We start from the raw sequence: 19,088 nt of genomic DNA, 5'->3' as shown, positions 1-19,088 counted from the left end.
CGTGAATGAATGCCCAAAGCAAGACGATTCGCGCAAGCCAAGAGGACGCGCAAGTACTAAATGGCACAGTCGCAGTGCACAACGAGTTACGCGCAACGTTTAGGAACATACGGGCCTCGCCCGTGCAGCGCATTGGTCGTTGGCCTTTTGATCGCCGCTGGCATGAGCTCGCACGTGAGATCGGTCACGAAGGGTTGGAGCCAAGCTTGAGTGAATGCGTCGTCTGAAGTCTTGAGTCGAGAGGAGATGAGATGTGAGTCTCTACACTCGCGACTGCGATCGAGGTGCCCGCCCAAAAGAAGACAGTCCAAGAGGCGATGGCATCGACCGTGAAGCGCGAGAGGGTGATCACCTCGATCTGTGACACAAGATGCGCAGCAGGCTTTTCGCGCGCCCACAACCTCGAGCAGGAACACACCGCGTCCGAAGCACAGCAGCGTACGGTACGGTACATGCAGTTAGACCTACCGGTTCGAGCCTCTCAACGTCTCCCAAGCCATGCGTGTTTTTACTGTTGGATTTGCACGCTATTTTGATCGGGGCCTCATCTGCGCATTCCGTTGGGCTGAAACGAGTCCCGAACGGACAAACAGGAATCGTGACCGTAGCATACATGCTGCCTGTCCCATATATCATGTTCGCAAAATCCAATCTCAGCTCCGCCGGCCGCGGCATGTACCGCCGGTCCTCCGATGTACCAGATTTAGCACAGTGCGCAGCACACACAGGTCACTTGTGGGCAAGGGGTATATTGTGTGCTGCTCAGCGTCAAAAGTGGATGTGAAGCAGGAGTGCATATCAAGACTTGACTAGATCTCCTCGGCGACCCTCGCTGTCGCGCGACCTCTTAAGAAGTCTCATTCGCGGCGCGCTTTTTCTTCAGACTTGCTCAAGAGCTCTTGCGGGACCAGAGACCCCTCAATCCCACAACAGCATTCACAGCCTTCAAGCCTGCCATTCTTCGTCCATCTATCTTTGCTTGTACGCTATCGAGAGATGCTCCGAGCTGTTGCGCCGGCTGTCATCCGAGCCGCTGTCGGTGTGCGAGCTACCGCTGCTGCGCTCGACAAGCTCTAACTTCTCTTGAGAGCCTTCTTCCTTCTCGGGCACAGGATCCAGGGAGTTCTGTCCAAAGAACCTCCCTCGCGTGACCTGACGTGCCGGCGCTTGGCCAGGTGAGACGGACCACCGAGCGCTCGGCCTCGCGGCCTCCAAGTCCTCCCTTGCCAATCTGTCGTCGTCATTAGCATGTGGTGCAGGCCGGCAGAGCAACCGATCGATACCGCGCGTTGTTGCGTCGCGCACGAAAGAGTCGTCGATGCGCCTCAAAGCTATCCGAGAGATCAGCCAGAAGTAGGCCAGCGATATGGCGCTGCGAAGATTGTAAGGAAAGATACGGATCAGAAGCCGAGCCAATGATACGCATCAACAAGAGAAAGCAGCTACTCACGAGCCAGCCACCAAATCTACGGCATAGTGATGATGCAGGTATTGCGTACTCCAGAACATCAACGAGGTGTACATGAGCGCGAAAGCTGCGCCAGCTTTCCCGCCGTACCTTACCACGAAGCAAGCGATGCACATGGCTGTCGCAGCGTGGAGACTGGGTACTGCAATCGGCCATAACAGTGTTCACGAACACATCAGCACCCGCTGGACGCTCCTCTGTGCGGCCAGAGCCGACGACCAGCCAGCACTCACACGCTCCAAAAACGACTGGGCTCTTCCTGAAGGCTTTGGTGTAGAGGTGTGTCCCCAGCACCGCATCTACTCGGACCAGCCCTGCTGCGGACCCAGGGAAGAAATAGTCTGGCACGACGGTCGCATCGTATGTATCCTTGTACCATGGAGCGGCGTTTGGGAAAGCCAGGTGGATACAGAGCTGCGCGCAGAAGTGGAAGGGAGTGGTTCAACACACGTAGCCCCATCGCCTCCTGGCCTGCGCCGTATCGATGGCTAGACTTACTCCGCTTAAGTTTTGCAGGCCCAATGCCCACCCAAATGCTTGGGCCGCGCCTGTCGGCGCGAATCCCCACGCCCACCATCCCATCAAGAAGGGTGAAGCAAAGTGGAGAACACCGTAAAACACCCATGCGAGAACATCCTGAAAGTCAGTCTGCGAAATGAAGCCGGTCCATCATGAGTATAGCAGCAGAGCACGGAAGTGGAGTAGCCTCTGGAAGACACGCACCCAAGTCGTTCCGAGCGCAACAGCGTTCAAGGCCTTGATCCAAGCCGGGTATAAAAGCAGCAAGTAGATTGGACGGGGGTCTTGGACTTTTCGCCGGAGATACAGCACCGGAGGCAGTAGGGCAAGCGTGGATACTGCGATGCCCCCCGGTGAGAGCAGCAGTGCTTCCAATCGTGGGAGCAACAAAGTACGAATCTGAATGAGGATGTGAACGCACTGGCACGACTCAGCAAGCAGTCCTTCTCGTCGTAGAACCACGGGAACAATCGCAAGGAGCTCACCTGAGGTCTCCATTCGTTTGGCAGCTTTCTCGCCATCTTGAAGCTGAGTGTCCAGACCACGGGAGGCAGTATGCCGAACAAAAGCCCGCCAAACCATCGCAAGTGGCTCTTGCCATTCAGGAGCACCGCATGACAGTGCTGCACGAGGTGCAACACAGTCCGAGGCTTCAACTTGCCCATGGCCATGGGCACGAACAGGAAAATGAGAGCCAAGCCGACGAGGTAGAGGAGTATTGGCGACATGATGCCCGCATGCAGGTGTGCTAGAGGAGAAGCGCAGCGCAGTGCCGGCTAGTCATAGATGAAAGCCTTACACTTGAATGGTATCACGCCGCAGTGCGACGACCAAAACAGAATGTGGTTGATGCAAGATCTGTAGGTAAGAGGTGTGGTCGGAGTGAAGATGGAAAACGCAAAAAAGCCGACATCCCCATTGACATTCGCGCCTAAAGGCGCGATCGAAAGGTCCTGAAGAGGCGTCGATAGTACGCTCTATACTTGCGAGCTCGGACGTCGTCAACAACTAACGCCAGTACTTGCATGCGGCTTGATCGTACCTTGACTGACTGATCCAACACCGCATTGTACAGAGTCGCCAACCCGCTCGAGCCGCAGGCAAATTTGCAGTCAGGCAACGATCTCTTCATCTGCATCGGTGACTCATCTAGAACGGCGCCCATCGTGCATGCAAGTCCCACATATCTAACTTCGTATCATCATCGTCTTTGCATGCCTTTGCGCCTTAAGTTCTGAAGCCTCAACTCGACCATCAGTCTTGATTCGCTGCATCCACCAGAAGAGTCGCCAAGCTCTGCTGTGAAGCGCTTGCTGATCTCTTCGCCATGAGCGGTACGAGTGTGAGTCTTGCTCCTGCACCCGCATGATCTCTCGGCATTTTGGTTCCGTCGGTGATGTGAGGAATGCGGGTCGTGTGCTCCATCAGCTATACAGTCTAGGGCTGCTCAGCCGCTGTCACTTATTTGCTCTTCAGCATCGCGGTCAAAAGTCAATCTCGAATCCATGCAGGAGCACAGCTACCTAGCCCAATGGCTCAGTCTGCTGTATACTTGTGGTGGAGTCCGGCCGCTGCAGGGACGGGGCGGTGCAACATCTTCAAGCTTAATCGATGTACAGCGGCTGATGAAAATTCCAAGCAAGCAAGGTGGGCCTGGTCGTGTGATGTGGTCCACCCCTAGCGCGTTCCCGCCCCTCTGGCAAAGCCAAGAAGGGGCTAAAAGGCACAGCAAAAAGCAGCAGCAGCGATCGAAGGTGTTGGTGCCTGCCGCAGGCTGTGCGCATGCCGAGCTGCAACGACGCCCGGACGCTCGATCAGTTTCAGAGTCCGATTGCTCCTCGTTCAGTCCAGCGTTTAATTGTCCCCGACGTGGATGCGCGCATTCGTACGCGACTCGATCGCGACGACGAGGGAGCGAGGCGGGTCCAACATAAGCAAGCCCAGGTTGCATGGGTGGAGTATGGGCTACGTTTCAAATCAGCTTCATGGCGTTCGTTATACCGCAACGGCTCTGTGTACTGCTTCCTTGCATGCTATCGCCGCGGCGATGCAAGCAAACGCTCTGTCGCTTCAACGTCCAGCAGCAGCAACCTACGTATAGCCTCAGCCTACGTCTCACACTTAATTGTGACTCGCATGGATCTAACTGTGACTGCTGCGCTCATCGCAATATAATTCGCGGCAAAAGCCCTGTCGTTTTCATCTATGCCTGTCTCCGCTCAGCAGGCGTAGTTGTGCGAGCATCAGCGCTCAATTGTAGCAGGAGAAAGGCAGCCACCTGTTGAATCACGCATGTGGGACTTTTTACATGCCTTGGCATCATCAACGACGACACGCGCTCATGCGCACCAGCCAAGGCAAGAACTCACGACTCGTGGTCACTGCAGCGCGAGTTCAGGGCTGATGAAAACAACGCTCATGTTCGACCGCTCGTTGGCCTAGCTGTGAGGCAAATATGATTCTCTCATCGCGAATCCGGTGTGATATATAGGACCCCGTCGCGCAATACTCTTGACTGTAATCGTCAAACAGACTCTTGCTGCACGATCGTGAATTTAATCGGTCGAGCTCATCCGCTAGAGAATTAATGCGGGCCTGCAGCTCCGTTGGGTGCTGGAAGGGTGTAGGTACTGTACCCACATGCAGCTACCCTCTTGCCTGTTGCATATATGCATGCATGCTTGGTCCATCACCGCTGAACAGTGGGTCGGCGGATCACAGGGGCCGATTAGGCGCCCGAGCACTGCACGATACGAAGCAAGAACCGGGGTCAAGGTCTTGTGACCTCGTGCATGCATCGCACCATTTTTGCGTTCAATAAATTGTGGCGCGACCCCTGCGCCGCGTGCATGAGGTGCACTTGTGCTTGCTGTGCCCGCTTCTTGGCAACGGCATGTGTGCATGCGCGAGGTCCAGCGAACGGAACGAAGTTCTCTGTGAGCTTCGGCCGACCCGCTTCCATCGCTGATCAACTCTTGGCTACATGCCTCCCCTCCAGCAGGTTCGCCGCATTCCATGCACCTCTGGATCGAGCGTTCCATCAGCAGCAGGTCGCGCGGCGCGGAGAGCTTCATGGCGAGTCAAAAGTGAATCCCTTCCGCGGAAAGATGCTTGTGCGAATGTCAATCACGTGAGCTTCACGCAGAATCTTTAATGCCAGGCTCAGGAGGCTCAAAGATTCAACAGGACTCAAATTGATCTAACAATACTTTATCAGCATTTTTGCAGTTTGAAGAGCAGCCTGTGAGGGACAAGAAAGAGCATCTGGGCTGGACAAATCGATGCTTAGACGCAAAAGCTGGGACTCCGCGCTTGTCTTGGCTCTTCGAACATCGAGCTTGCGCGATCCCAGCATTCGCTGGTCTTGCGTCTACTCGCTGATGAAGTGCGGCGCGGACTGCGGTGTGTCAACTAGCGGCTGCGATCATGTCTCTTCGGGGGGACAAATCGCAAGCCACCCAGCGTTCGCAAGAAAGGCAAATGTGGACGCCAACGCATCGCCTGAAAGCGAGATGAGCCGCTCTGCTTGCCGTGGACTAGTCAGTGCACGTGGCGGCGTCTTCGTCAAGCAGCGCTGTGGCGGCGGGTCGACTCTATGAAATAAGCATCTACGCGATGTTGGTTGAGCGCAAACCTTGCAAAGCAACGAACAGTCTTCTTTGCGACCGCTTGACAGCTCCCCAAGGGTAGGTCGTATGCGGCGGAGCTCATGCTCCTAAGTTTGTTGCTTCTCCTGTTTGGATTGCTCCTCTTCCCTCTCCTTTGGCACATCTACATCGAGCTGAGGAACAATCGTAGGCGGCGGCTCTTGCCCCGAAGCGTCTTGTCGCTCGCTCTCTGGTCCAGCATAGTCCGTCCAAAGCTGCGACAGCACGAAGCGTGAGAAGGATGGAGAGGTCCAATAGCTGGTCCGACACACGACCGTTAGATTAGCTGCGTGAACATGCTTCAAAAGAGAAAGAGATGCACGCACCTGACATGAGCCGAGAGCATGTCTACAGTCGTGCCAAAGGAAGGATAGCAAAGCGTGATTCAGTGACCAGCCTGGACATTGGCAAGTAGCATCGTAACGCACCCAAATACTGTTTGTACGTGGAAGAGCGCGGTACGGATGGTCAGCACGGGCCGGCCCACACACACCACATCGCGACGTCACCCACCTCGTTGAATCCTTTGGTTTCGAAAAAGAAGTCGATCGCGCCATGGGGGTTGAGTGCACGGAACTGCTTGGCGCAAAAGTCGTGGCGTGAGCGCGTCTGCTCTTAGAGCAGGACGCTGGCACAAGCAAACTCACTCGCCGCTCAGCTTTCTCTAGTCTTTTGACATCAATAGGATAAGCACTGCGACCTGCTTGACGAGCCTGCATCTGAGGCTGCATCTTCTTCAGCGTCTCGCCCTGCTCCACGATAACCGCGCCGTTGGCCAGCTTGGATTCTTCGCTCTTGCCCTTCTTGCTCGCACCGCCTTTGCCCCTTCTCTTTTGGTTCTCCTCCCAGGCCGACGTGGTCGGCTGCACATTTGCTTTGGCATAGGCATCCTCCCCACTAGAGAAAGGCCGATCTGGATCGAAGAGCTTAGACACCGATAGACGGGGCAGGGACAGAGAGTCTAGCAAAGCATCCGTTGCGTCCGGAATCGAAACGGGCCGCATCAAAGACGCATATTCACGATCGACAGTGGCGTTGAGCTGGTAGGCGACACTGCACAAGACCAAAAAAATTTTTGAGCGTGAGCTAATTTAGCAGATAGCTGTTCCAAATTTACTCACGGATCCGTCGTGTTGTAGCAGTTGCTGCTCGAAAAGCAGGAGTCGCCCTTGTCAGCCACATCTGCATCCGGTTCTTGCGAAATGATTAGCAAACATCACGCACTACACTGCCTCAGCAGCCAGACAGCCGTAACGTCCTGCTTCTTCGAGTGCAGCATCTCCAGCGACATCTCTCGTGCGCTTGGTGCCGCGCCTAGCAATGAGCTGGCCAGCTCCCAGATGCAAGAAGAATCCGCACGGGCTACCGATGAGGAACAGGTTCTGCAAGGAATGTGCGTCAGAACGGAGTCCTCTGAAAGAGGGCATAACCACGCCGCGGAGCGACTGGACTCACCGCGACGTCGAACACTAAGTGTTCATTGGAGCGCAATTCTTCTTCACTTCTCTGATGTAACGGCGCGACTGTTGTGGGCTGCTGCGAAAGACTGTATATTCGAGTTGGACCGGTGGACGAGTTAGAATTGCCAAGGATCCGATCAAGCCTGTTGACAACTCACATGTCCATTGCTAGGGCGCTACCCAAGGAGTGACATATCATCGAGACTCGTCCACCCTTCTCAAGAAAGTCGGGATTTCTTTTGCACCACAGTCGGTACGTTCTATTGAGCTCGCTCTTTACGGCAGCAATCTGAGAACGAGCACGCATTCAGTAGCTGCGCATTTCGCCCGTCACGCGACCTTGAAGACATACCATCTTTTGTCTGTGGTGACTGAGATAGTATGGCACATCCAGAATGACCTGTGTCCGCGACAAAATGGTCAGGCAGATTCAGCACGCGCAAGTCTCTGTGGAGAGCTGGCTACCCACTTTGCTGATGACGTTCCGCACCAACGGTATCGCGGCGCTGTTGCTGATATCAGACAGCCTGGTCCAAGCAAAGTAGCTTTGTGAGCAAGAAAGTTCACCTGCTCGAGCTTCCGCGCTAGATCTACTCACCCATATTCATTATCATTCTGTTCATTACTCGATTGGAATGTCAAGCCTTGTCTCCAAGAAATGGGTATAAACTGCGCTCTTCTGCCTCTCGACAATCTCTTGAGAGCAGGGTCGCTCGCGCTCGACTTCGCCTGTTTGCGCAGACGTTCTTGAATTGCCAAGTATGAGCGTCGTAAATTAGCATCAACCCGGTTTCTGGGTTCTGACAGAATCAATGACGCTCACCAACATCGTAGACAAAGTCGAGGGCATCAAAATCCTCCACTAGACCCTGGCCGATACTGTCATCGAGCAGGTGGAGATCAGCGAAGTCAGTGTCCAGTTTTATCACATCCTTCGTGTTGTGGACCACTGCTCACCCATGTATGCACAGGACCAACGATGGGGGTTCGTCTTTCCTATCCTCCTCTGTCTCGTCCTCCTCAGACTCCCCTTTTTCCTCCTCGCCTTTTCTCTTCGTTCCCGTCTTTGCAGAGTCTTCCGTGTTCTTTTGTCTCTGGTCTCTTTTGGCTTCCCTTTCCGCATCTTCCTTTCCATACCCCAGGGTCCTCAAGAGCGCAACGTCGGGTCTCAGCCATCCGCTCGAAGGTACCAATTTCGACATGAATCCTCCCGACTCTTCGTTGCCTGCGTTTGTAGATTCAGGCTCCTGAGCGGAGGGCTTGCCAGGCCTAGAAGCAGCTCCCGCACGCTTGCTAGCGTGCCGAGCGCCTCGCCTTTCCGCCCCGCCATCTACGCCCTCGTCTTCATCTCCCGCTGCATCCTGCTCTTCATCATCAGGATCAGAGCCTTTGGCGAAAGGCAAAGTGAAGGCGGGAAGCTGGTTCAACGCCCCACCTGCCTTCGCTAATCTCTCTGCCTCATCGAAACCCCTGATTACGTGAGATCCGCCGACCATCGACAGCAATCTTCCCGAAAGGTCCTCGCTGAGGCCAAATGATGATGGACATGAGCTCGTGACGATACGTCGCGTCACTTGGAGATACTCACGTGAAGATGCGACCTCCCACAGGGCTTTCGAAGTGTACCCTCCCTTGAGCTTTTAGTGAGGGAAGTTCGTAAAGCTCGTCGTCGTCGACTTCATCGCCCTGCTGTTTCTGAGAGCTGTCTTGAGTCACACCGTTATCAACGTCGATCTCTTGGCCCGCCAACTTTTGCCATGGCTTGACGGCCGTGTAGGCGTTGTCCAAGTCCCGAGCTAGGGCTTCGTCGTAGGCTATTGGCGCGTAGCCTCCGTCTGAAGCTGCAGAGTAGAACCAGGTTGCCCGCACCACGCGCAGCTTTACTCCCTTCCAGAAGACTGCGACATCAACGAAGAACGAGCGAGCCGGTGAGAGACGTCAGCACGCATTCATACATCGCTCAAATTTATGGATGTTGTTCATCTCATCGATCGATCGCTGCCTCACCTGGATAGAGCTGCGATGCAGTCATGAGCAATGCACCTGTCAGCGCCCCCGACCTGCACCAAATTTTCAGTTATCTTGCCGCGCGCCGCTTACTCACATCCATACTTTCCAGGTTCACATCGAACAGCTTGTCCTCCAGCACCGCCACTCTGGTCCTGCTCTCCTCTTCTGGCTCATCAGGATCCAGCACAGCTCTCACCACTTCCGGCTCCTTAGATTTGGATCTTTTCTGGGCTTTTTTGAGGTTGTGAGAGACTGTACGAATCGGAGGGATGCTCTTGGCTTGGTCCGCCAGCTTACGAGATGCATCTGTGCTCTTGTGATCGGAGGCGTTGCCAGAGATCAGGCCTGTGAGCATCGAGCCTAGTCCGTTTTGCTCGTCACTGTCAGGCTTTGAGGTCGAATCTTGCTCTCCCTTGCGTGTGTCTGAGCTCGAGCCTTCGGCCTCATCGTCATCATCATCGCTGGTGCCCGTGTGATCCGACTCGCTCTCATCGTTGTCTGTATGCTGCGCCTTGATCTCGCTGTGCCACTCTGCTCCACCCAGCTGTTGGAAGCGTGCCTCCAAGGCTTGCTGATCTCTCTCATCAAAGTCGATCCAAGACTTTTCAGAAGAGTAGAACCATCTGGGTCTGACATCAGGCGGCGAGCAGGAAGACGATCCGTCCACATTACGCTCTCCGACTCGACTTGCCTCTTCTCCTGACATTATGACGGCCGAGACGCACAGAAAGGCTTTTCGACCGGAAAGTAAAGGGTTTGCCTATGGTGTCGCTCTGCCTTCGCTCCTTCGTGCGGCGATCGAGCTTTGTTGTACAGCTTGCAGCTCGTTGCGTAGTGTTGATGGTGGTAAGGGCGAGAGGGATGCCCCAAGGGGCAAAAGGCGGTCCGGCGGAAACCATTACAACTCGTGTCCTTGAACCCTCACCTCCACCTCACCCAGCATTCTGATAACAGAAGCTCCCATACATTTCAATTTTCTTGGCGAGATGGCGAAAGCGCCGCCTACCGCCGCTCCCAGAATCTGCGTGAAAATTCAAAAAATTCGATCGGAGTATCGGCGGCCCGAGCGCATCACGTGATTAGCTTCGAAGTGGTCCGAGCACCCCCGCTGTCGTGCCTGCATGCGTGGCATCACATGAATCACGAAATCGCCAGCACAAAGCTGCGCCTGCGCGCCCCTTCACGACCAAGCCTTTTGCCTCAGCTAGCTTCACGCGAATCTTCCAACAGCCGAGCACACCCCGCTCCGTCTCCTGGCCGCCATTGAAATTTGTCCATCTATTCGCGCGCAGCAACAAAGACTCATTGACGCGCGCTGAGGAAGTAATCTGGCCCGCTTTGATTTTGTCGTCTTTTGCTCCGATCCTCACTCACCTCGTCGAGAAGAGCGGAGCGGACCGCGATCCGGCCATTCGTCGGCCGCTCAAGCCAGCATACCAACACCAAAGCTCCTTGGATAGTACCGAGTGCCAAAGCGCATCACGCCAAGATGTTGCACGGTGCAGAATGGCTGGGCAAGAAGTACGCCTCGTTGGCTGGACCTGGCAAGCAGCAGACGTTGGAGACGACGCTCATCACCTTGGCCTCCAGGCTGACCGATACGCCCTCCACTGAGCTCGCCCCCATTCAAGACCGAAAAGCAGCGTGAGTGTCTCGGCTCGAGCTAGGCAGCATTGCAAGCCCCTGAGTCGTCTGGCTGATGACTCCTCAAATCCAATTCAGTGTCTTGGCTCTCAAGGGTTTGGCCCGTGATCATCCTCGTGAAGTCGGCGACAAGGCCTTGCCCGCTTTGCTTGAGTCGCTGCAGCGGGACACGAAAGCAGAGAGGGGCGTGGAGGATGAGATGGCTCGTGCAATCGTCGAGTGTCTTCTGGCGCTGCTAGAATCGCCCGCCAGTCAGCCCAACAAGCCCGCATCACTCCCTCCTCACGTGCTCCCTCACGTGGATGCGATATTAGCCAGACCAGGGCCTCTCCACTCCATCTTGCCGTTGCTGTCACCGGCTCGGAGCTTCTACACTCGATTTGCATCTTTGCAGCTTCTCGCTACTCTGACTAGACTGCGCACGGCTAGCGTGCAAGAACACCTCCTCACTTCTCCAGGAGGCTGCGGCGCGGTGCTGGCTTGTCTGGCTGAAGGAAGTGGCAGCAGTGCCGAAATCGTCCGAAACGAAGCGTTGCTACTCATTCCTAGGCTGGTAGAGAGCAACGCGGATATTCAAAAGTTGTTCGCGTTTGAAGGAGCATTCGAGAAGCTGATCGATGTCGTGGCGCAAGAAGGAAGGATCGAAGGAGGCTTGATCGTGCAGGATGCCTTGGAAGGTCTAGAATCGCTGCTTCGATGGAACGTGTCCAATCAGGTGCGTTATGGCGATGATGTTCCGATCATCATTGCAGATTCTCAAATACTGACCGCACGATTCGTTCGCGCAGAACTACTTTCGCGAGACCCTTTCCGTGCCTCTGCTCGCTCCCCTGCTTTATTATCCGCCTCCTCCTCCCAATGGCGCGTTCCCCTCCAGACAAGCCGAACAAGAGCATGCAAGGCAGCTGGAGGCTTTTGCGTTCCAGTCTTGGGAAGACGCCGATTTTGGAGCGGAGGAGCAGCTCCCGGAAGCAGCAGCTGCAGCGGCTGTCTCGGCGAATGGCCAAGGCGCCGAAGGCCAGAAAGCGAGAAATGCGAGACTGGTCATCGGTATTGCAAGATTGCTGGTCGAGGGACAGGGAGACGGTAGACGGGCCAATCAGGTGAGCGCTAAGCTGTCTGACGTAGTGACGATGTGGACTACACACTCATGACCATCACACCTCCCGTAGAATGCCCTACTCGCCTCGGGCTTCACAAGAGCACTGCTCGAACTTGCCCTCGCATCAACAGCTCCGGTTGGCCTCAAAGCGCAAGCTTTCAACGTGCTCTCTTCTCTGTTAAATTCTTCTCGCTCGACTCAAGATCTGCTCTCATCCCTGCTGATTTGCCCCTTGCTCGGCATCGAGGCGCAACCAGAAGAAATACCGGCAGGTCCGGATGGCGCCGCACCGCCACCTCCTAAGGCTCCTCTGCTCACCTTCACCCGTCTCCCCGCTCGACCTGCCATTCTCTGCTTGATAGACGCCGCAGTGTCTGGCTTAGCTCCGGCTGTCGCTCGGACGGCTGCACCCAGCGCATGCCTGGGCTATCGCGCTGCAGCGCTCAGCTGCTTCGACGCGTTTGTGGCGGACAATCTCGATGCACGATTGGGCATCATCAGTACCATGGCACCCCCACCTTCCGATGGCTCGAACGACGAAGAAGACGTGGGGACGAGCGCGGGCAGTCTGCTCTTGCAAGGATTGGCACAGCTTCCTGCTCCCCAACCGGGCGCCAATCGTTTCGACGCTTATCGACATCTCTTTTCTGCACTTCTGTTCTGTTCGCTCGTGCGAGGTAGCGAGACGGCGAAGAGCATGGCCAGAGAAATCAGGTTCGGTCCTGATGGCAAGCCTGTATATAGGAAGCAAGGCTCGAAACCGAATGGGGCTGCAGAGGAGGAAGAGGATGAAGAAGTGAGCCTGATTCACGTCCTCATCGGCAATCTGACCATGGCACAGAGAGAAATGGGAGAGGCTGTGCGCAGAGAAAGGAACGCTACCGCCGGCGCCGGCGCTCCAGCTGCGGATCTTGGAGCGGAACCTTCTAGCACGGATTGGACACGAATCATTGTCGGCTACCTCTCCCTCCTGGCCGTTTGGCTGTGGGATTCAAAGCCGTCGGTGTCGGATCTGCTTTCCGAGTCCTCCAACTTGCAGACGCTGGTCCAGCCCGCCGCTCAGAGCGGAGGCGGCGTGGACGTTCTCATTGCGGGGCTGTGTACGTTGATCCTCGGCATAGCATACGAGTGGGGTGCGGTACCTGGTACGGAAGGCGCAGAGAACTCCATCGACAGAGGCACCATGCATCCCATCCTCAACACTCGCATAGGCCCGGATCAGTTTGCAGCAAGAATGGCTAGGTTACGAGATGATGTGCGCATCAAGGATGTGGGGCCAGACGTCTTGGAAACTATTAGCAGCAGAGGCGGAGGACCAATTGAGACCAGCGAAGATGGCCTCTGGTTCGACTGGCCGTTTGTCGAATGGCTCAAGAACAACTTTGGTGAGTTGATCACGTGTATGTGTTCGCATCGCTTGCTGTGCTAATCGTGTGGCGCCGTCGCGCTGGTACCGCGCGCAGTATTGATTCAGAAGTCTATCACCATCGAACCCACCTCTAGCTCTGCTGATGCAGCGGCTGCGACTGCTGAGCTGCTCGATGCTCAGAGGCAAGCAGAGCACCTGCGCGACACCGCAACGCGCCAGGCGCGGGAAGTGGAGCTCCTCGAGGGCAAATTACAGGAGCTTACTCGTGTCTCTGAAGAGGAGGTGAGGGTCTGCATTTCGAAGTCGAGGTCTGTCAGGTTGAAGCTGATTGCACAGCGTCCTCCACTCCTTCCAGCGCGCCTCTCTGACCAGCCAGCTGGCCAAAATACAAGAAACTTTGGACTTGCGAGAAAGGGAGCTGGCCGAGTCCCGCTACGCCCCGAAGCCTGCCGCAGCCCCTGCAGAGGTCTCGTCGAACGACGCCCTGCCGCAAGCATCTGCGGAGGCAGAAGCGGCCGCAGAAAAGGCTAAAGCGGATGCAGCTGCTGCGGAGGAGCGAGCCAAGGCTGCAGAGGGGAGGTTGATAGATTTGCAGAAGAGCAAGGAGGAATCTGATAAGAAGCTCTCGGACGCTTTGAGCCTCGTCGAGAAGGCACGAGCGGATGCGGAGAGCGCCAAAGCTGAAACTAGAAAGGTCAAGAAGGACGCGGAAGATGCTGTCAAGGCTGCTTCTACTGCCAACACTTCCGCCGCAACCACAGCGAAGGATGGGGAAGGAGAGGGAGAGGGCGAAGGAGAAAAGAGCAAGGAGGAATTGGAAAAGGAGTTGGAAGATCTCTTGATCCTGTTGGACGAGCTCACTCAGAAGAGGGTCAGGGATAAGAACAAGATGAGAGAAAAGGGAATCGAGGTTAGCGAGGATGAGGCGGATGATGAGGACGATGAGGGCGATGACGAGTAGAGGCTTCATTGAGGGCACTGGTCACCTCGTATCTTGACAAGCGCGTGCAATGCCACTTTGAATATCTAGTCACCCGCGGAGCGCCGCAAATTTCCGTCGCAGCAGCGTCTTGATGGTCGTCGAGAAAGTTTGCGGGCGGGCGAGCTACCAATTTCGGTTCTACGCGGGAACCAAACACGTTAGCTGGGTCGCGCTGCGCATCGTCAGACTTTAGATGGTGAGCATATGGTACATCACGTCCAAGACTCGTGATGGCGATGGCATTCTGCAAGCTTGCTCAGAATACAGTAGGTCTAAGAAGAAAGCAAGCTGCAGAAAGAATGAGGACCGTCCTTTTAGACCAGAGTCGCAGCGTGTCGAAGAATCGCAGATTTGGTTGAGGAGAGGAGGCAATGTACTTCGAAGCCACACAGGCTGACAAGCGAGTCCTGAATTTTCTGACGAAGAGGTGGCCGCCCATTGCCTACCTTCTGTCTACGATCGACAAGAATGCGGAGGAGACGCACACCTGGGCCCCCTTCTGGTTTCCGACGCGGGGCTGCGATTTCTTCAACGTCGGTTTCCTCTTCAGAGCCGTCGTCGCCTTCGTGAAATTGGCTCACCTTGGACTGACGGTCCACCTGCGATCCGGAATCGTCGGACTCGATCAAATTTGCATGCTCGCCAAGAATGCGCAGAGTCGCAGAGTCCTCATCAGGCTCTTGACTGCCTCGCTCTTCCTTTTCCATCGCAGCTCCTGGCTTTGCGCTGCCTCTGCAGCAATTCTATCTACTTCTTGTGCATCATCGTTATGGTGACGTGTGTCAACCTGCTTTCTTAAGTGAGGGTGTAAATGCCCACGAGAGTCTTCACCGCCGAGGTTTGCGCATCCCCGGGCTCGCTCCGGGTTTTGGTGAAGCGTGACTGCACGACGACCAACTTCTTTGACCACCGTCGAAGGGACTGATTTTGGCTTGACGCGAGCTTTTGCGTGCCGCAGCTTGACCGCAAGGCATCCCCTGCTATCTCGTGCTCTTGCGACACGTTCCTTGGCTTGCCACTCCAGCCGCTGCCCGATGAGATGTCTTTGGGGTCCGAGACAGTACCGCATTTGGTTCTTGTACTGTGAGTCGCCTCGACAATGTGTTCCACGCGGCTTCAATGAACGCCACGATGTGATCGGGATCCGCTACTGCTTCGACCAAGCGATCGCCCACAAATCTTTGCAGCGGTCGTTTAGAAAGGAAGCCCTGCTTTCCATAGCATCTCAGAGCTTTGCCTTCGACTACCAGCAATGACAAAAGTGTTCCGGGTGGTAGGCGAGGGTTTGTGAGATCCTGTTCAATGCGCCTCGTAGCCGATCTTTTCTCACCTAGTATCCGCTAAAAATCGAGTCCGCGTGCATCACCTTTATGCGGACGCCGTTCAGATGCTTAAAACACGAGAAGCTGGCGTCGCCCTGAACGAGTGGTGAGTGTAGCATGACCCCGCGCAGACCAAGTCATCGTCCCCGTCGGTTCTTCCTGTCGGGGCAAGAGCCCGGTGTGGAAAGTTGGTCGCTCGTCATTTCGTACGATGCAAATGACATCTTTTCGAGATTGCACTTTTCGGTACGCCCGAGAAGCACATTGACTTTTGACTGAGTTAGCCGGGTAACGTTGTGGAGCACATCGATGATGTGAACTTTGTGAGGGACTCGCTTGGCGATCGCTCTGCAGCGTTGCTCCTCGCACTAGGTTGGGCGAGCTCGTCCTGCGAAAGATGGTCCGCCGGTGACGTACAATTGGCAATCAAGCCGAGCTGATCTTCAGCACAGTTGGACAGGTGACATAACGCATCAATTTGCCGATCTCGGTTGAGGTGCCTTTTCGGAGCAACGCCTGCTTTAAGCCAAGATCGAAGGCTAGGCAGCTCTGATTCGGCGGGATCGAGGTGCTAAGCCCAGCCGGCGCTCGATGAGTTGGAACCCAGAGTGCTCGACATGACATATGATGAAGGCCGGGTGCGCAACACAACAGGCTTGAATGCTCAGATCGTCAGGAAGCCCAATTGGTCGGCAATGAGTAGCGGACAGCTTGACATCTCATGGATGGTGGCCTTGTCAAGCTGGGATTGTATGAGAACATGCGGGTGTTGTGTTATTTGAGGCAGGGGTCACAAATCAAGCATCGTAACGACGCGTCGAGGGGCTGGACGCGTGGATCACGCGCGACCTGAACTGCCCTGCTAATATATCGTTGATTGATCTGGGTGAGGCCACAAAGGCTTCCCAAATCTAGACTCTGACCAGATGACTGTGTCGAGACACGTGACCTGATGCACGCCTCTCGTCGCATGCATCCATGTAAACACCACTTCAGTGATCACCCACTCTCTCTTTACCACTACCAATACATCCATATCTGAGTGTGCTAGCGTAATCACTTCATAGACTGAGCACATTTGAAGCACTGCTCTGTGAAGCTGAGTTCACAAAGCAGAGCTCAAAGACTGCACCATGTCAGCTTGATGGAGCAAGGCCTCTTTTTGCTTTGGTAAAGATTTTGGTGACCCCACCCAGAATGATGAACAAATGACTTTGACTTTGCTGCTAGGTACCTGCATGGTTCGTGCTGTGGCCTGGGCAATCTGCTCCCAGTGCCAATTTGAAGCAGTCGCTGGCTGCACCTGTCTCCACAAAGCTCTGTTCTCACCCAAGGCAGTTGCCTCTCAAAGAATTTCTGAAACAGGTGCAAGCTGGTTCAGCTGCTGTCTGGAGCCCTTGTGGCTGTTTGGAGGGCAGCTGTCTCTATTCCATGTGAAGTTTCTGTTCAAGCTGTACAAGGCTTGAAGGTCAGTCAGATCTAGTCGCAATCACATAGCCCATCAGCAGAAAGTCAGATCTGTGCTATCCTACAATCTTCATCCAATGAGCCAACCTTGTCAATTGTCTGGAGACAATCAGAATGCAAGCACCAGCATTGTCCAGGTTTCAATGACCAATGCTGCTTGGCTGAAACAAGGTTGCCAGGTCTCCAGTGCCAATCACTCAAGATCAAGTGACCTGTGACCAGATGCTGTTGGCCACTCCAAGCTCAACGCAAACCCCCACTCCTTTCAGCAGACCCTCCTCATAGAGGCACACTGTCTCTGATGCCAAGAAAAAGGCTTTTGGAGCTTTGCCCACCATGCTTGTGCTGCTGTTGCTTGCTGCTGGGCTTAGTAGCAGTCCACAGTGCCTCAAAACTGCTGTTGACTGCACTGAGCATCAATACAAGGGAATGCTACAGCCCCTGAGGGAAATAGCAATGCTGATCATGCTGATAACATCACGATCTTCACACTCTTGCTGAGACCTTTTGCCAGGCTACCTATCCATAAGTCCATGCACTCATCCGTTCACCCGTGCATCCGTGCACTCATTCTTGCACTCACCAATCCATCTCTTTCCTTTGCCTTCACTTCTACACTTCCATTGTTCGATTGCAGATCTTTAGTCGGTCCAAATTGTGCTCTGGAATTGCACAGCCAATAGTCAGCCCAACCACATGGACTGCCCTCAATTGCAAAATGTCGCAAGACAACCAGACCGCTTGTCCAAGATCCCATCTACAATGCAAAGATCACTGACACTCCAATGCCAATTCCTCTACATCAACATATTTTGATGCGGGATGTTGCTGCCCACGTCAAGATCAGTCCAAAACACCAAGCCTTCATTCGCTCGATGCTTCCAAGCAAGTCCTAGGTCTAGGCTTACATCAACTTATATCACAACGACCAGTCTTGTGGAGGTTTGCGCGCCATCCTTGCGCTGCCGTGGCATGCTGTTGGGCTTGTCAGCGGTCCAAAGAGCATCCAAAGTGCTGTCAACCGCATGGAGCACCAATACAAGGTAGGGGTGCGGCTCTTGAATGGGATTGCAGTGCTGAGTGTGCTGACAACGTCTCTATCTTCACGCTCTTGGTCGCCAAATCTTGTAGAAGATTGGGCAAGCCTTGGGACAGATGAGCGAGCGCCAGTTTGCCTTCAAAAGCCCGGCTATAGATGCCCTCTTCCAGGTTAACAAATGTTGCAAGGCGGACCTCAGCAAGCAGTACGCCACACGCTGCAAAGCTTTCGCAGAGAGGCTCAAGCTGTGCGCTCAAGAGGCTCACAACCTCAACGTCTCTATCTTCACGCTCTTGAACGCCGAATCTTGCAGAAGATTGGGCAAACCCTGGGACAGATGAGCAAGCGCCAGTCCGCCTTCAAAAGCCCAGCTATAGGCGCCCTCTTCCAGGCCAACAAACGTCGCAAGGCGGACATCAGCAAGCAGTACGCCACACGCTGCAAAGCTTTCGCAGAGAGGCTCGAGCTGTGCGCTCAAGAGGCTCATGACCTTTGCGAGTTCAAAGCTGCCAAGGTGCGTCTGTTGCGTTTGGTTTGCAGCAAAGCAGACAAGTCGCTGATCTGCGCTGTGGCTCAGGCAAAGAGCGCTATACCCGGGCGACTGGAGGCCAACCAGCGCAACCTCTACTTTACCAAGGCTATTGCCCCTTCAAGCGCCGCGCTCATGTCCCTGCCATCCGCAGCGCTCACGGAGCTGGTGTAACGATGCGGCTCAGCGGCGATAGCCGGAGTCGTCACCGGCGCAAGTAAGGTTCTGTGCTCGTCGAACTAAGAGCAGGGAACAAGCGGTGAGTGGACGGAACGTTACGACTGGCGAGGACTTAGCTGATGCTAGAGCTAAGAAGAGAGAGAGAGAGGGAGACAGCTGGGTGATCAGTCCAGGCGTCGAGCAAGCGTTGAAGGTGGTTGGTCGGAGTAGTGATTCAGTCAAAGTTGTCGTACGAGAAGGTTGTGGTAGGAAGCATGCATTTCTGAGAAGAGGAGGCCGGAAGAAGGCCTCCTTATATACCTTTTGTCGACGCTTGTCTGTGTATGGCAGAAGAGCGTCGACGACTGTAG

At 54.9% G+C, this 19,088-nt stretch overlaps 5 protein-coding genes across 5 annotated transcripts; 2 read left to right on the top strand and 3 right to left on the bottom strand.

The window, feature by feature from the left end:
- Window positions 1-124: 124 nt before the first annotated feature.
- IE81DRAFT_324724 (hypothetical protein) lies at window positions 125-466 on the bottom strand. Its single transcript, XM_025514308.1, has one exon. The coding sequence runs from the start codon at window positions 452-454 to the stop codon at window positions 185-187; it is 270 nt and encodes an 89-aa protein (XP_025368388.1). The 5' UTR covers window positions 455-466; the 3' UTR covers window positions 125-184.
- Window positions 467-513: 47 nt separating this feature from the next.
- IE81DRAFT_303882 (hypothetical protein) lies at window positions 514-3,122 on the bottom strand. Its single transcript, XM_025512286.1, has 6 exons — window positions 2,473-3,122; window positions 2,192-2,386; window positions 1,967-2,116; window positions 1,702-1,882; window positions 1,451-1,610; window positions 514-1,372 (listed from the first exon to the last, which is right to left on the bottom strand). Exons 1-6 carry the CDS (start codon window positions 2,713-2,715, stop codon window positions 970-972), a joined length of 1,332 nt encoding a protein of 443 aa, XP_025368387.1. The 5' UTR covers window positions 2,716-3,122; the 3' UTR covers window positions 514-969.
- Window positions 3,123-5,209: 2,087 nt separating this feature from the next.
- On the bottom strand, window positions 5,210-10,075 carry IE81DRAFT_324720 (hypothetical protein). The gene is made up of 17 exons (XM_025514307.1): window positions 9,199-10,075; window positions 9,102-9,111; window positions 8,683-8,992; window positions 8,052-8,618; window positions 7,918-7,973; window positions 7,693-7,840; window positions 7,564-7,621; window positions 7,447-7,494; window positions 7,253-7,383; window positions 7,090-7,180; window positions 6,859-7,016; window positions 6,756-6,779; window positions 6,282-6,687; window positions 6,148-6,210; window positions 6,063-6,069; window positions 5,961-5,982; window positions 5,210-5,892 (listed from the first exon to the last, which is right to left on the bottom strand). Exons 1-17 carry the CDS (start codon window positions 9,808-9,810, stop codon window positions 5,703-5,705), a joined length of 2,901 nt encoding a protein of 966 aa, XP_025368386.1. The 5' UTR covers window positions 9,811-10,075; the 3' UTR covers window positions 5,210-5,702.
- Window positions 10,076-10,593: 518 nt separating this feature from the next.
- Window positions 10,594-14,180, top strand: IE81DRAFT_331026 (hypothetical protein; the record flags this gene model as incomplete). Its single annotated transcript, XM_025515221.1, has 7 exons — window positions 10,594-10,748; window positions 10,827-11,463; window positions 11,537-11,851; window positions 11,921-12,950; window positions 12,972-13,235; window positions 13,314-13,527; window positions 13,556-14,180. The coding sequence occupies 7 exons, from the start codon at window positions 10,594-10,596 to the stop codon at window positions 14,178-14,180; spliced, it is 3,240 nt and encodes a 1,079-aa protein (XP_025368385.1).
- Window positions 14,181-18,207: 4,027 nt separating this feature from the next.
- IE81DRAFT_348480 (hypothetical protein) lies at window positions 18,208-18,732 on the top strand (the record flags this gene model as incomplete). Its single annotated transcript, XM_025516267.1, has 2 exons — window positions 18,208-18,543; window positions 18,607-18,732. 2 exons carry the CDS (start codon window positions 18,208-18,210, stop codon window positions 18,730-18,732), a joined length of 462 nt encoding a protein of 153 aa, XP_025368384.1.
- Between the last annotated feature and the right edge of the window lie 356 nt (window positions 18,733-19,088).

This window comes from Ceraceosorus guamensis (assembly GCF_003144195.1).
Source record: "Ceraceosorus guamensis strain MCA 4658 unplaced genomic scaffold IE81scaffold_46, whole genome shotgun sequence".
Classification (NCBI taxonomy): Eukaryota; Fungi; Basidiomycota; class Exobasidiomycetes; order Ceraceosorales; family Ceraceosoraceae; genus Ceraceosorus; species Ceraceosorus guamensis.
Note: the sequence above shows the minus strand (reverse complement) of the source record. Positions and strands in the feature narration are given on the sequence as shown.

Excerpts from the sequence above, each read along its gene's own strand:
- IE81DRAFT_324724 (XM_025514308.1), bottom strand. The coding sequence starts at position 454 with ATGTACCGTACCGTACGCTGCTGTGCTTCGGACGCGGTGTGTTCCTGC.
- IE81DRAFT_303882 (XM_025512286.1), bottom strand. The coding sequence starts at position 2,715 with ATGTCGCCAATACTCCTCTACCTCGTCGGCTTGGCTCTCATTTTCCTG. Across the intron at positions 2,117-2,191 it reads TTGCGCTCGGAACGACTTGG|ACTGACTTTCAGGATGTTCT; the intron begins GTGCGTGTCTTC and ends TTCATTTCGCAG. Across the intron at positions 1,611-1,701 it reads CCCAGTCGTTTTTGGAGCGT|TACCCAGTCTCCACGCTGCG; the intron begins GTGAGTGCTGGC and ends GGCCGATTGCAG.
- IE81DRAFT_324720 (XM_025514307.1), bottom strand. The coding sequence starts at position 9,810 with ATGTCAGGAGAAGAGGCAAGTCGAGTCGGAGAGCGTAATGTGGACGGA. Across the intron at positions 7,181-7,252 it reads AGCGCCCTAGCAATGGACAT|TCTTTCGCAGCAGCCCACAA; the intron begins GTGAGTTGTCAA and ends TCGAATATACAG. Across the intron at positions 6,780-6,858 it reads CTGGCTGCTGAGGCAGTGTA|CAACTGCTACAACACGACGG; the intron begins GTGCGTGATGTT and ends CTTTTCGAGCAG.